At 43.1% G+C, this 17,083-nt stretch overlaps 1 protein-coding gene across 1 annotated transcript; it reads right to left on the minus strand.

Moving 5' to 3' along the window:
- Nucleotides 1–354: 354 nt before the first annotated feature.
- On the minus strand, nt 355–16,542 carry LOC121535654 (potassium channel subfamily K member 4-like). The gene is made up of 8 exons (XM_045225479.1): nt 16,221–16,542; nt 14,894–15,054; nt 8,064–8,339; nt 7,483–7,600; nt 7,005–7,165; nt 6,422–6,608; nt 5,837–5,973; nt 355–1,338 (listed from the first exon to the last, which is right to left on the minus strand). Exons 3-8 carry the CDS (start codon nt 8,250–8,252, stop codon nt 355–357), a joined length of 1,776 nt encoding a protein of 591 aa, XP_045081414.1. The 5' UTR covers nt 8,253–8,339; nt 14,894–15,054; nt 16,221–16,542.
- Nucleotides 16,543–17,083: the final 541 nt, after the last annotated feature.

Genomic DNA, 17,083 nt, shown 5'->3' on the forward strand with positions numbered 1-17,083 from the left:
GCCAGGAGATGGTGCTATTTCATAACCCAGTGAGTCTGACTTGACTGAGCTTAGACCGTTTTTATATTCTATATCTGTGCTGCTGAATACATGCATTGGTTTTCATACAAATATATCTCAATGGCGTCTGTGGTCCTCAGTCAGTGAGATCTAGTAAATTGTTGGCCTTTATCCCCAGTACATAATATAAGTCCATCTGAGCTTTAAGGTCTGCATCTCCTGTGAACACTGGTAATAAAGACCAGCCTTAGTATCCCCCTTGATGACCTGTGTCTGTCAGTTTGTTCATCAGTCTCTGAGATGGGAGAGAGGGGATTGGGTGGGGGGGTTAGAGGGGGACTGCATGTCACTGTGTCAGTCTCTGAGATGGGAGAGAGGGGGAGGTGTCGGGGGGTTGGAGGGGGGCTGCATGTCGCTGTCCCTCCTCTCCCTCAGGGGGCTCCGGTGGGGCAGCTGCCTCCTCATACTCCTCCTGCGGGGCTTACGGGGGCGAGGGCTGACACCCCCCTCAACCGGCTGGTTCCGGTCACTCAGCGTGTCCGACGACTCGTCAATGTAGGCCAAGTTCTCCCCAAAGAAATCGAGCATTTTGCAGCCTGGCGGGGTGGGTATGGGGAGAGGCATGTGCGTAACAGAGAATATGGGCGACATGGGGATGGGCTTGGGGGACTTGGGGAGCTGCTGGAGAGGCACAGGGAACCGGACGTCCTCCTTGAAAAATACCTGCCTGGATTCTCCCTGGCTTCCCCTCTGCTCAGTACAGAGAGACCCACTGGGATCAAAACTGGCAAAAGTGATCCCCTGCCCTGGTGTACACACGTCAGAGGTGTGAGAGTCAGAGGAGGAGACTTCTGATCTGCAGTCAGACTCTGGAGACTCGGACGGCAACTCAGACTCAGACTCGAACACAGACCCAGTCTCCCCTTGCATCATCATCATAGAAACAGGATCAGGGTCATAGTCTAACTCCATCACGGAGCGTGCTGCAGGCATTGAGAGCGACCTCGCCACCGTCCGGCCCAACGACCTGCCCCCCGCCCCTGGTCCTAACCTCGCCCCCTCATTCCTAACCTCACCCCCCCCTAACCTCACGACCTCCAGACGGGTCATGGAGCGGGTGTGGGTGACCCACCTATTGGGCAGATGTCCGTTCTCCCCTATGACACCCTGCCTGCCGTGGTGCCCCAGCACCCCCCTGCGGACCCGCCGCCGGGTGCTGAGTTTCCAGCGGCGCCGCTGCTGCAGGAAGGGGTCGTTGAGGTCCAGAGGGTTGAGGATCCGGAAGTCCATGGACATGTTCTGGGTCCAGTCTGTAGCATGGGCCCTCAACTCCTCCATCTGAGAAAGAAAGGGAGAGGGAAAAAGGGTGAGAGAGGCAGAGAGAGGTGAGAGAGAGAGAGGTGAGAGAGAGAGGTGAGAGAGAGAGAGAGGTGAGCGGGAGAGAGAGGTGAGCGGGAGAGAGAGGTGAGCGGGAGAGAGAGGTGAGCGGGAGAGAGAGGTGAGCGGGAGAGAGAGCTGAGCGGGGGAGAGAGGTGAGCGAGGGAGAGAGGTGAGCGAGAGAGAGAGGTGAGCGAGAGAGAGAGGTGAGCGGTGTGAGAGGTGTGAGAGAGAGGTGTGAGAGGTGAGAGAGTGAGGTGTGAGAGGTGAGAGCGAGAGAGGTGAGAGAGAAGAGCAACAGGCTCAACCCCCACTAATGCACCCCCCCAAGCCCCATCCTGCGACCTAAGAGGTATGTATCAGATGCTCAGCATGCTCTCATCACACCTACTGTAATGGTCCGGGCCTAAACCACACAAAAATACACTATGGAACACAAAGCTTTTACTATCTCATCCTGGAATATACAAGGCCTGAGGTCATCTGCCTTTGGCCTAAAGAGCAGGAACCCAGACTTCATCAAAGAAATTGGAAATACAGACATTGTCATCCTACAAGAAACATGTTATAGAGGAGACGGACCCACTGGTTGCCCTCTAGGTTACAGAGAGCTGGTAGTCCCACCCACCAAACTACCAGGGGTGAAACAGGGAAGAGACTCAGGGGGTATGCTAATTTGGTATAGAGCAGACCTAACCCACTCTATTCAATTAGTCAAAACAGGAACATTTTACATCTGGATAGAAATTAATAAGGAAATGATCTCAACAGAGACAAATGTCATCATGTATGCTACCTATATCCCCAAAATAGAATCCACAAACTTTAACGATGATAGCTTCTCCATCCTACAGGGGGAGATCAACCATTTCCAGGCCCAGGGACATGTACTAGTCTGTGGTGACCTAAATGCCAGAACTGGATAAGAACCGAACACCCTCAGCACACAGCGGGACAAACACCTACCTGGAGATGACAGCATTCCCTCCCAAATATGCCTCCCTAGACACAACTATGACAAAACAACTAACAAAAATGGGTCACAACTCCTGCAGCTCTGTCGCACACTGGGTCTGTACATAGTCAATGGTAGGCTTCGAGGGGACTCTTATGGTAGGTACACCTACAGCTCATCCCTTGGCAGTAGTATAGTAGATTACATTATCACTGACCTCAACCCAGAGTCTCTCAGAGCGTTCACAGTCAGCCCACTAACACCCCTATCAGATCACAGCAAAATCATGGTCTACCTGAACAGAGCAATATTCAATCACAAGGCATCAAAGCCAAAGGAACTGCATAATATTAAGAAATGCAATAGATGGAAGGAAAGTAGTGTAGAAACCTACCAAAAAACGATTAGGCAACAACAAATTCAATCCCTTTTAGACAACTTCCTGGACAAAACATTTCACTGTAATATTGAAGGTGTAAACTTTGCAGTAGAAAACCTAAACAGTATATTTGACCTTTCAGCTTCCCTATAAAATCTAAAAATTTCAAGCAGACAATCTAAGAAAATTAACAACAACAACAAATGGTTTGATGAAGAATGCAAAAACCTAAAGAAAGAAATTGAGAAACCTATCCAACCAAAAACATAGAGACACAGCAAATCTGAGTCTACACCTTCACTATGGTGAATCACTAAAACAATACAGAAATACACTATGGAAAAAGAAGAAACAGTCAGAAATCAGCTCAATGTAATTGAAGAATCCATAGAATCTAACCACTTCTGGGAAAATTGGAACACACTAAACAAACAACAACACTAAGAGTTATCTATCCAAAACGGAGATGTATGGGTAAACCACTTCTCCAATCTTTTTTGCTCTATTTTTTATTTTATTTTATTTATTTAACCTTTATTTAACTAGGCTCTATAACAAAGAACAAACAGTAAAAACATATACATGATCAATTACAAATCTTAGAATCAGCTATTAAAGACTACCAGAACCCACTGGATTCTCCAATTACATTGAATGAACTACAGGACAAAATATAAACCCTCCAACCCAAAAAGGCCTGTGGTGTTCATGGTATCCTACATTAAATGATCAAATGTACAGACCACAAATTCCAATTGGCTATACTTAAAATCTTTAACATCATCCTCAGCTCTGGTATCTTACCCAATATTTGGAACCAAGGACTGATAACCCCAATCCACAAAAGTGGAGACAAATTTGACCTCAATAACAACTGTGGGATATGCGTCAACAGCAACCTTGGGAATATCCTCTGCATTATCATTAACAGCAGACTTGTACATTTCCTCAGTGAAAACAATGTACTGAGCAAATGTCAAATTGGCTTTTTACCAAATTACCGTACGACAGACCACGTATTCACCCTGCACACCCTAATTGACAAACAAACCAAAACAAAGGCAAAGTCTTCTCATGCTTTGTTGATTTAAAAAAAGCTTTTGACTCAATTTGGCATGAGGGTCTGCTATACAAATTGATGGAAAGTGGTGTTGGGGCAAAAACATACAACGTTATGAAATCCATGTACACAAACAGCAAGTGCGCAGTTAAAATTGGCAAAAAAACACACACATTTCTTTCCACAGGGCTGTGGGGTGAGACAGGGATGCAGCTTAAGCCCCACCCTCTTCAACATAAATATCAACGAATTGGCGAGGGCACTAGAACAGTCTGCAGCACCTGGCCTCACCCTACTAGAATCTGAAGTAAAATGTCGACTGTTTGCTGATGATCTGGTGCTTCTGTCCCCAACCAAGGAGGGCCTACAGCAGCACCTAGATCTTCTGCACAGATTCTGTCAGACCTGGGCCCTGAAAGTAAATCTCAGTAAGACAAAAATAATGGTGTTCCAAAAAAGGTCCAGTTGCCAGGACCACAAATACAAATTGCATCTAGACACCGTTGCCCTAGAGCACACAAAAAACGATGCATACTCGGCCTAAACATCAGTTCCACAGGTAACTTCTACAAAGCTGTGAACGATCTGAGAGACAAGGCAAGAAGGGCCTTCTATGCCATCAAAAGGAACATAACATTTGACATACCAATGAGGATCTGGCAAAAAATACTTGAATCAGTTATAGAACCCATTGCCCTTCATGGTTGTAAGATCTGGGTTCCGCTCACCAACCAAGAAGTCACAAAATGGGACAAACACCAAATTAAGACTCTGCATGAAGAATTCTGCAAAAATATCCTCAGTGTACAATGAAAAACACCAAATAATGCATGCAGAGCAGAATTAGGCCGATTCCCGCTAATTATCAAAATCCAGAAAAGCCGTTAAATTCTACAACCACCTAAAACGAAGCGATTCCCAAACCTTCCATAACAAAGCCATCACCTACAGAGAGATGAACCTGGAGAAGAGTCCCCTAAGCAAGCGGGTCCTGGGGCTCTGTTCACAAACACAAACAGACCCCACAGAGCCCCAGGACAGCAACACAATTAGACCCAACCAAATCATGAGAAAATAAATATATAATTACTTGATACATTGGAAAGAATTAACAAAAAAAACTGTGAAAACTAGAATGCAATTTAGCCCTAAACAAAGAGTACACAGTGGCAGAATACCTGACCACTGTGACTGACCCAAAATTAAGGAAAGCTTTGACTATGTACAGACTCCGTGAGCATAGCCTTGCTATTGAGAAAGGTCACCGTAGGCAGACCTGGCTCTCAAGAGAAGACAGGCAATGTGCACACTGCCCACAAAATGAGGTGGAAACTGAGCTGCACTTCCTAACCTCCTGCCAAATGTATGACCATATTAGAGACACATATTTCCCTCAGATTACACAGACCCACAAAGAATTTGAAAACAAATCTAAATTTTGATAACCTCCCATATCTATTGGGTGAAATACCACAGTGTGCCATCACAGCAGCAAGATTTGTGACCTGTTACCACATGAAAAGGGCAACCAGTGAAGAACAAACACCATTGTAAATACAACCCATTTATGTTTATTTTTTTCCCCCTTTTGTACTTTAACTAGTTGCACATCGTTACAACACTGTATATAGACATAATATGACATTTTAAATGTCTTTATTCCTTTGGAACTTTTGTGAGTGTAATATTTACTGTTCACTTAATATTGTTTATTTCACTTTAGTTTATCCATTTCACTTGCTTTGGCAATGTAAACATATGTTTCCCATGCCAATAAAGCCCCTTGAATTGAATTGAATTTTGAGAGAGAGAGAGAGCGAGAGAGAGAGAGAGAGAGAGAGCGAGAGAGAGAGCGAGAGAGAGAGAGCGAGAGAGAGAGCGAGAGAGAGAGAGAGAGAGAGAGAGAGAGAGAGAGAGAGAGAGAGAGAGAGAGAGAGAGAGGTGAGAGAGGTGAGAGTGAAAGAAACCCAGAGACAGAGGGATAAAGGATAAGTAAATATTGACAGTTCAAATCCAAAGTGCCCCCAGTAAATCCTTGGTTTGTGTCCCACTCACTACCACTCACCTCAGCACGTGTTTTCTTGGATAGGACCCGCAGCCAGTTCCCAATCATGGTGAGTATAGAGGCAAAGTAAGCCAGGCCAAACACTATCCAGAGCCACACCAGGGGCTTAAACAGATCTCCGTCCCTCCGGTTAGCACCTAAGAACAAGGACATTGACGCATGCACGTGCACCCACGAACAAAGGGGTTTCGATAGGTCCCTATCCCTATGAAATATGATGTGTATCTTTCATAGTGTGTATCCTGAAAGCAGGGGTGCAACTTTCACTGGGGACAGGGGGACATGAAATTGCAGTTTTGTCCCCCCCAGTCTTATAATTGGAATGTGAGACAAAATGAGGCAAAGGTGTGCTTTAGGGCCATGCGGACGCCTCCGAGCGTCGGGTAGGCTGTTTGGAGTGTTTATCCCCAAAAAATATTGACCAAAAAATTAATTGAATAAAAAGTTATGTCCCCCCCCCGCTTATGAAACCAAAGTTGCGCCCCTGCCTGAAAGGAATGTGTAGAGTGTGTACTCTCCAGATTCTATACTATCCAAAGTGTGTACAGTGTCTTTCATGTACCCCGTGTTCACTTCACTTCATACCTGCTACATAGTCTCCGAAGCCGACCGTGGTGAGGGTGATGACCACAAAGTAGAGCGCCTCCAGAAATGACCAGTCCTCCACTTCCTTAAACACCAGCGTTGGCACGGCGAGGAAGATCAGACAGCCAATCAGGATGGACAGAACGGCAGACATGACCCGCACATAGGTGGGACTGACCCGCCGCTTCTGAGAGAGGGGCAGAGAGAAAGAGGGACACAAAAGAAGAAGGGAAAGAATTATGTATTAAAAGAGGGAGAGATGAGGTAGATGTATGGAGAGGGTAAGATCTTCCTCAAGAGGCTCAAATACTGTGCCTTTTCTTTGATAAACAGAAACTTAAAAAAATATTACTGCAAAGTTACATTGGGAAGTAGCTAATGACTAACTGAATGTTTAAGTCGGCTTCTGTTCTACTTGTGTGTAACGTGTTTCAAGTGCTAGAGACTCCAAGACGGCCTCTTCTGTTTACAGCACAGTGACATGACATCACTTAAGCAGGCCACTGAGACAGGCGAGTACAATGAGATGATATCCCGTAAATGAAGCAGCCCCAGCCCCTGAGACAAGACAGCGTAGTCTCACCAGGAAGAGTGTCTCCATCTTCCACACAGCCTTCCTCAGCCCCGTCCCCATGTGGTCCCCGACACCAGCCAGCAGGAAACCAAACATGGGGATCCCTACCAGGGCATAACAGACACAGAACAGCTGGCCCCATTTGGTCCTGGGAGACAGGTTCCCAAACCCTGAGGACAGATGGAGACCATATACATTCACCTATATGTTAATCTATATCACTTAAAAAATTAGTCATTTAACCAGCAACCCACTGGGGACAGACGTCAATTCAACATATATTCCACGTTGGTTCAACGTAATTTCATTTAAATTACGTGGAAACATCGTTGATTCAACCAGCTTGTGCCCAGTGGGAAGTCTCTTGAGGTTCATTGTATTTTCCGAGATGGGATTATTCATTTTCTATCAAATTCAAAATGCACATCAGTCTGACTAAGTTGTTACCAAAGGGTTTGCAGGAGGAAAAAAACAAACAAAGGCTCACCGATGGTGGTGATGATGGTACCACAGAAGAAGAAGGCGCTGGCCAGGTCCCACCTGCTAGTGAAGTTGGTGGAACTGTGTTTTACGTCCAGGCCTGCCTCCACCGCTTTCACCACACTCTGACAGTAAAGAGACAGAACAGACAGGCTGGCTGGCTGGCTGGCTGGCTGGGTCTACACCTGCTCATTACCAGTCTTAGGTTGGGTCTACACCTGCTCATTACCAGTCTTAGGTTAGGTCTACATCTGGGGTCTGTGTTCTTCTTTTTAGGATTTTAGTTTTTGGTCAAAAAATACTAAAATCACCAGGAATTCTGCTAAAAATAAGTATATTTCCAATTCACACAAATAAAAAGAAACTTGGCTCAGCGTGATTTTCAAAGGCCTTTTGGTGCTTAAATTGTGGTTAATTTACAAATTACCATCCTCTCCGACAAAACTTGTCCCGCAGCTGAATCTACCGCTGGCTACACTTTCTCAGGTAGGGCTCTACACCGGTCTTAGTCTGTTTAGATTAGGTTCTTCTCAGATGTGTTTTAACTTGTCTGTCTGTTCAAGTGTATGCACTATGGTGAGTGTGTACCTTTATGAGGTCGCTGAGGTTCTGTGCGGTGACACAGGAGTGGTTTCCAAGGAAGTCGCGTGTGGTGCAGAGCAGCTTCTCGTGCTCCTTGCTCTCCTTGGGGCTTTCCAAGGTCCGGAACACCAGCGCCCCCATCACCAGGTAAAGCATGACACCTGCCAGCAGGGCCAGCAGGGTGGGGCACCGCATTGCCCCGAGCTCACCCCCCCACCACAGGGGTCAGGGTTCGCCAGGATCTGCTCTACGGCCTCTTCCACGATACAGACGGTGGCACAGCTAGACACACAGGCACCATTCTTAGAAGTGTGTGTGTGTGTGTTTGGTTTCAAGGATAGTAAAACATCCTTGGATAGTAAAGGATAGTAAAACAAGGAAAATTCGGACAAGTGGGGACATTTTGCCGGTCCCCACAAGGAAAGAGGCTATTTTAGGGGTTAGGTTTAGGGTTACAATTAAGGTTAGGTCAAATAGGATTTTGAATGTGTGTTAGTGCTGAGCGATTAACCGAAATACCGGTTATTTTTCGTTTTTTAAACAACTAATTGACCAACAATCGGTTCAATTATTTGAATTCTATTTAATTCATTTTTTTTTTCTGTCAGCTCGCTCGATGTGCAGTTTCTGAAGAGATAAATCAAATCAAGCCTAAACTGTGTGATGTACACCGGAAAAATATATAAACGCAACATGTAAAGTGTTGGTCACGTGTTTCTTCATGAGCTGAAATTAAAAGATCCCAGAAATGTTCTATATGCACAAAAAGCTTCTCTCTCAAATTTGGTTCACAAATTTGTTTACATCCCTGTCAGTGAGCATTTTTCCTTTGCCAAGATAATCTATCCAACTGACAGGTGTGGCATATCAAGAAGCTGATTAAACAGCATGACCTTGTGTTGGGGACAATAAAAGGCCACTCTAAAATGTGCAGTTTTGTTTGACAACACAATGCCACAGATGTCTCAAGTTTTGAGGGGGCGTGCAATTGGCATGCTGACTGCAGGAATGTCCACCAGAGCTGTTGACAGATAATTCAATGTTATTTTCTCTACCATAACCCGTCTCCAATGTCGTTTTAGAGAATTTGGCAGTATGTCCAACCCGCCTCACAACCGCAGACCACGTGGTAACTATGCCAGCCCAGGACCTCCACATCCTGCGGGATCGTCTGAGACCAGCCGCCTGGACAGCTGATGAAACTGTGGGTTTTCACAACCGAAGAATTTCTGCACAAACTATAAGGGAAGCTCATCTGCGTGCTCGTCGTCCTCACCAGGGTCTTGACCTGACTGCAGTTCGGCATCGTAACTGACTTCACTGGGCAAATGCTCACCTTCGATGGCCACTGGCATGCTGGAGAAGTGCGCTCTTCATGGATGAATCCCGGTTTCAACTGTACGGGGCAGACGGCGTCGTGTGGGCGAGTGGTTTGCTGATGTCAACGTTGTGAACAGAGTTTTAAAAAATCGAAAACTATAATAAATTTTTAAAAATTAAACCGAACCAACCTCAAAAAGCACTAATTGCTCAGCACTAACGTGTGTGTATATATTCAATGATGATGATCTCTTCATGGAAATTGAGACCATCAACAACTTTGATAATCAAGGGGAAAAAAAAAAAAACACAACTGGGTCGTTCTCTGGTCATTTCCAGAACATGAAAGTAAGTGTGAGACAAGATATGAAGCATATCTCCTATAGGAATTGAAACATTTTTTGACAGCATCCCTTTTGATTTAAACACTTTCCATACATGTTTGCCCATGGAAGAAGTGGGCAGAAAGTGACATTTTGGACCGGAATGCCCGAACATTCAAGAGATAAAGGTGCTCAAAGTTGACTCATTTTGTATACCCTGCCACACCATAATATAATATAAATATAATATGCCATTTAGCAGACGCTTTTATCCAAAGCGACTTAGTCATGCGTGCATATTTTTTTTTGTTGCGTGTATGGGTGGTCCCGGGGATCGAACCCACTACCTTGGCGTTACAAGCGCCGTGCTCTACCAGCTGAGCTACAGAGGACCACAAGAGATATAAATACATTTAATTATTTAAATGTCATGGTATAATAATCAGACACATCTTCATCACTGGGAAAGATGCTTGATGGTTGAGTTTATGACTTAAAAGCTTACAAACAGGATTGTCAAACTATTTGATAATTTCTTGGGGGGAAAAAGTGTAATAAAAAATGTAATGTCTTAACCTTTAACCTCTATGTAAAAACCTGATATTTTTCCATATTTGCATGTGTTGTAGCTTAGACCCTACTTTATTAGGTGTTTGTGTTATGCGCGCCACCTGTTGAGCAGCAGCCAGCCAGCGGTTGAGACATAACATGGTTGGTGTCATTTCAGTCATAGAAATTAGAATTAATAGAATGGACCTTTCCCTTCAGACCACTGCAATTTAGCTTGTACACCATTGAAATGTTTATTGAATTGAAATGTGTACTTGTAATTATTGTAGATTTCAAAAGATACTGCACCCAAAACCATGAAAAGGAACAACCCAGAGGCCGATATGCAAAAATAATGTATTTAATTAATGCTCAAAACAATACAAAAAGCGAAAGTGCAGGGTGCTATAAGACAAAACGGAGCATTTCGGCCTCGTCTTCATCAGTGCTGTACAAACAAATTAGGAAGACAAGTACTTAAGAGTCAATCTATGCTTGATCCGAAAAGGTGGTCGGAGGCGCCGTATGCATGGTGTGACGCAATTGCGAAGGCTCCAGAGGCACGCATAGGCCAAATTGAGCTCTGTACCGCATCGCCGAGCGCCTCTCAGGTTTTGTAACAATGGGGAGGACTCCGCATTGACATCATTGGTTGACGGTAGGTCCTGTATAAACACCAAACTCACTTCCTTGACAACAGCTCTGCTCCGCGAAGTGCAAGAAGTATGAATGCGCTGACTTCTGCAGAGGCCATATCACCGTAAATGCTGCACGGCCAATGCAGACAGCAGATTGATCATGCAGCGTCTTTAAGGAGACACCTGCTGTGCCTAACAGGCGCAAGCAGAAAGTTGATTAGACACTGGCGAATAGGGAGACCATGCAAGGAATATGTAGAAAAATATTTTAAAGAAATGTACAATTCAAATGTCACATATGATTGAAAAAAGACAACGATCTAGGCTGCATAGCAATATCAGAAGCAATAGATATGGAATACCTATCTGTTGATATTCTCAATGAGGATGAAGCAACTGTGCTTAACAAGGGACTTTCCTTTTTCCCTAGACGGAGAACCAACCCCTTTCAAACCAAGGGAGCGCTTTGCGTTTTCGTTCCATAACGGCAGAACTAGTCTACCTCTAGGTGTGTAATGCTAATGACGATAGTCGTCCAGTATCCAAATCTAAGAGCACATTCTGCCCCCTTCTAAATAACTCAGCTATTGACACGCTTTGCAAGCTTGTGGCAAGAGATGTTGATAAATTGTTTGTTGCTAATGACAAAAAAATATGCTTCCAACTACGGCAAGACACAAAGAGACATGCTTCATTCCATCTAAAAAAAATCCCAACCTTATCTTCAAGAGCTGTGATAAGGGAGGTGGATTGGCATGCATGAATAGATCTGACTATGATGGAGAAATCCATAGACAATTGTCTGACACGGACTCCTACTGTAAACTCAAAGGTAACCCTACCTGTATACAAAACTGAAATGTACTTTTCTCAGCTGAGGCAGCCTACCTGACTGACAATGAGCGGGGCTACCTCCTCAACAAGCGGCCCACCATGGCCGTTAGGTACATTTTTACCAGAAACGCACAATGATTACCAGGAGTTTCCCCCCGGACGTCCGATTGGGGCAAGTAATGACTAACCGAGCCTTTGTCTTATTTCATTGATTTCCACATCAGACCTCTCTTTACTAAGATACCATCCTACCTAAGAGACACGGACGACTTCATCACTTATCTGAACTAAAGCTGAACAATGATGATAGGCCTACTTTTCTTGTAACTATGGACATAATTAGTTTGTACACCAACATTCCCCACAACATTGGACTGGAGGCTTTACGTTACTCTTTAGACGCTAGAGCTGACTACTCCTACCACCCAGTTTAGTTGAAATGGCTGAGTTGGTACTAAGAACTATGTTTTGTTTGGAGAGAATTATCTGCAATCCCGAGGCATTTCGATGGGTGCTACCTTCGCCCCTGATTATGCCAACAATGTTATGGGCCTCAGGATAAATATCCGTTCTAATAATATTTTTTCTGATAACATTGTGTTCTACAAACGCTATATTTATGTTTTTATCTCATGAAAGGGCACCAACACGGAACTGGACTCGTTCCATTAGAATTCCAGTGGCTTAGTTGACTATTAACTTCAGTTTGGAACGTGACCCTGCAAAGATACATTTTCTAGACATGTGATTTGACAATTCGTTCTACCCTCTGTCAAACCGACTGACAAAAATAGCCTTCTTCACGTATCAACAGAAAGTTTGGACTCTGCTCTCGATAAAGGCTATGGACAGACGTGAACAAGGCAAACGCAAAAAATTAAAATAAACTTTACCGCACACTCCTTACAGACCTGACGTTATTAGACTACACTGGCATGTATTGCAAACTGTGGGCTCAGATGCGTTTCATGATCTTTCCCTGTTCACTCACTCCAGGTCCCGCAGCCTGGGACATGCTGGTTCGCGCAGACACTTATGACGCAGCGAAATCTCCTTAGGAACTTCTGGGTAATATATTCCCCTGCGGCAATTGTGCGGCCTGTACAGGTATTAAAAAGTGCAACAGCTTCAGATCTTTCGTCACAAATAAAGAATACACCATCAATAGAGTCATTACCTGTGGTTCTAACAATGTAGTGTATCTATGGTCTTCCATCCAAAGAAATGAACTGAAATCACCAGTGGCTAGACCTTTATGAGGCTAATCATGCTGTGACTGATCTTTAAATTCTGTGCCATTGACCATTATTGCTTCTGATAGTTATGTAGCCTAGACGTATTTTTTCAATTGTGACATTTGAATTGTCCATTTTTGATATTCTACATATTCCTTGCTAATATGTATGGACTCCCTGTTCACCAGTAGGCTATCGAATCAACTATCTGCTTGCACCTGTTATGCACAGCAGGTGTGACTCCTTAAGTATGTATCTTCCTAATTTGTTTGTACTGCACTGATGAAAGAGGCCGAAACATATGCTCAGTTTGTTTTATAGCACCTTTCACTTTTTTTAGTCTTTTGAGCGTGTATTAAATTCATTACATTAGTTTTGCATCTCTGCCTCCTTGGGTTATTCTTTTTCATGGTTTTGAGTGCGAGTACCCTTTGAACTCTACATACTTTTTCTACTGCGCACCGGCTGCCTCCCATAGCCTGAGCGCAAACCCTCATACTGGCTTTCAACTTCTAATTATTACCACAACGATGGTCGCCGGTCCACCTGCCCTCGAATGTCAAATTAAATGGTCATGTCTATCTATATTTCAATAGGTTTCCTATGGAGGATTGACAGTATAATTTAAAACAGATATTCAAGTCAACATTCTGTGTGGACCTCCAACCATCTTTGTGGTACCATTTGAAAGTTAAAATATACATTTAATTCCCATTTTAGTACAATTAACAGCCAAAACATGACAGCCATCCTGTATTCAAGAGCATCGTTTCTCAAACGATGGTGGTCACAACACAAAAACGTCAGATGATGTAAAATAGGGTGTAAACAACAACATGCGAATATGAAAAAAATCGGAGTTTACGCGTTTTTAGATCATTGACGTTTGTTTTTTAAAAAGTTGCAGTACTTATTTTTTTTAAAAGCAATTATAAAATAGTTTGGCAACCCTGTTTGTAAGCTTTTTAAATGATATTCTCAACTGTATATTTTCCAGTGATGAAGACCTGGCTGTCTCATGGTATGGTGGGGTATGCAAAAAAGTCAAATTTAAATCAAATCACATTTTATTTGTCGCATGAGACTAATACAACCGGTGTAGACTTTACCGTGAAATACTTACTTACTAGCCCTTTCCCAACAATGCAGAGTTAAAAGTAAGAAATGTGCAAAAAAAAAATATATTAACACAAAATAAGGAGACTATATACACAGTCTGGTCTCATGGACTAAACATAGTAAATATAAATCAGAGACTCTCAAATTAGTATGATATGTTACTTTGGTATGGTTACATAAGACAAAAACGAAAAGGAGGGTGCTTGGCCGGTGGATGGGTGGGCGTATAATGCGTATGTCTAGCATCCCAAAAGTTGTGTGTTTGAATCTCCTCATGGACAACTGTAGCATTTTAGCTAGTTAGCAACTTTTCAACAACTTTTAAGATACTTTGTAACTACTTAGCACGTTACCTAACCCTTTTGGCTAACCCTAACTTTAACCTAACTCCTAACCTTAACCCTTAGCCTAGCTAACGTTAGCCACCTAGCTAACATTAGCAACAACAAATTGGAATTTGTAACATATCATACGTTTTGCAAATTCGTAATATATTGTTCATTTCACTAATTCGTAACATATCATGCGAAACGGATGATGGACATCCACAAATGAATACATACCATACGATACATAACATATACTAAATGGAGTGTATCAGATTTATGTACAGAATACTAGGAAATGCTCAGACCAGGAGTACCAGAGGAGTGCCATCTCTTGAATATTTCGTCATTCAGGTCCAAAAAGTAACTTTCGGAGCACTTCTACAGTAGGCAAATATGTATGGAAGGTTTCATTGAACTCAAAAGGTGTGCTGTCAAAAAATTATTGAATTGAAATGGATTTACCCATAGAGGAAAGTATGACGTTACTACCGTTAAGACATCCCGCTCTAAACCACCTCACTTGTCCACGTTTTATTCATCCTGAAGATCTGGTGATGGAGAGATCTCGCTCCTCGATCTCTCTCCCAGGCCCAGGGCTGAAGACCAGGTGACTAATAGGAGGGTTCAGACCAACGTCCACGTTAGGGCCCCTGTCATAATAACACACAGAGACACACTGACACACACCAGACTACCCTGGATATCAACTTGTCAAAGTTTTTAAACGATTAACTTCTGCCAACCTGCTAGACATACGTCTCGCTGTTAATCAAAGTATGTTTAGGGTGCTTATCTTTATTTAGTGTAAACGAGTTTGTTTTCTTTAAATTATATTCACCTCCCATCTACACAGTTACTGTGTCATGAGAGTGCCAGTTCAAAGACAGCCAATTGGGGAAGAGAACCAGAAGATGGCCATGGTGTTCCAAAGAACCGTGTCAATGTTCTGATATTTCCCAGAGTTCTCTGTTAGCATTCTGATCTAATGGACTGAGTTGGTTTGTATGGACGTTCTCTCCCTCTGCCTTGGCTGAAAAGGTATTATTTGTTATCGTTGTCTAAACCTATCCTGACATATTTTGATATTTTTGTAAGATATGACTGAGCTAACCCCAAAAAAGCAAACGTGTGTTTGATGTGTTGTGAAATATCCCAGCTCAAACAGTCTGACATAAGTTGTAATAAATCATAATGTTTCCAAAGTATTGCAATTAAAAACAAAAAGGAGTGCAGAACTGCCAGGCTTTGGCACCAGTCTCCACCTAGCTCATAAGATGGCTGCAGATATGGCAGGCTTATTTGTCTAACAATTCATTTTTTAAGGTACATTTGTCATTCAATAAAATGTCATGTTATGAGTAATTTATATTGAGAGATTAAAGATAAATCGAAGAATGTTTCCAACATTTTCCTCAGCATTTGATATTGCCAATGTTCTTTAGAAGGATAAAGTTAGATTTTGTTATCCAAATCACTGACAAAGCTAAGAAACAGCATTTGAGGAGAAAAACACAAAATCGACTATTCAGTCAAGCAAGTAAGTCAATAATTCAATGAAATGTCACAAAAACAGATACTAATGTCCCCAGATATACATGTAAAAAAATGGATGACCCCACCAGAACCAAAACCTACACTTGAGCACAGAAGCATATTTTATACATACAATTATGCTGGTTAGTTCTAGCTTGCAATCAACACAACACAAACAAGTACATCAATATCTTCTCAGACAACAAATACTGTATATTACTAATAGGTGAGCAAACAAACATCTGAACAAAGTATTGACAAAGCAACTAACTTTAAGTCCTACCTGAGTTCAGGAGAAACTGAAGTAGTCTGAAGTATCGGTATGCGCTTCTCGGTGTCCAGGCTCTTCTCACCATCAAACGCTCTGTGAGTAGGAGTGTATATGTCCACAGAGTAGGAGTGTGTGAGAGTGTGTGTGTGTGTCCAGTGGTGGGAAGGTGTTTCCCCATGCTCAGGACTCTACATCCCTGTAATGGAGGAGCGGGGCGATTCTAGGAGGTGTGCATGTGTGTCTTAGGGCCAGGAGTTTTGGGGAACTTTTTTAAAGCACTGTAGTCTTCCTAACACCAGCCTCCCCTCAGCTCACTGTGTAGTCACGTGGGTCACGAATCAGCCAGGCTAGCAGCACTGTGCTTTTACCAGTATTTCCAGCATTGTCCATTAATGTTGCTGCAGGTAGGAATTTCTAGGAAATGTTCTGTAATTGACACAAGCTGTCTCCAATCAATAAATCAATCAATTTCTGGTTGTGCGTGTGTGTTTGGCGGAGGGGATTGCCTAATCCAGGAGAGGCGTAGCTCTACTAATATTAATCGCACGAAACCATCTTGAGCAAATAGAGGTGTAGAGTCACTGATCTACAAATAGTATTTCCTGCAAAATAATAGGTTTTGTGCGATTAAAATTCACAGAGCTATACCTCCCCTGGCTTAGGCAAAGAGGAAGAGGTGAAGTGAGAGGGTTTACTCCGCCCAAAATCTGTCCACGTTAAGCAGATCATTAATTAATAAGCAGGTGAGAAGTTTCTGTATGGAGGGCAATGAGTTTCGAATTTAGTCAAGATAAAAATGAATTGCTATTTTTAAATGTGAGGCTTATTTAATCTAATAAAAGTTTTGTAATGCTTACGCGTTACGAGTGTACTGA

Source organism: Coregonus clupeaformis, chromosome 2 (genome assembly GCF_020615455.1).
Source record: "Coregonus clupeaformis isolate EN_2021a chromosome 2, ASM2061545v1, whole genome shotgun sequence".
Taxonomy (NCBI): Eukaryota; Metazoa; Chordata; class Actinopteri; order Salmoniformes; family Salmonidae; genus Coregonus; species Coregonus clupeaformis.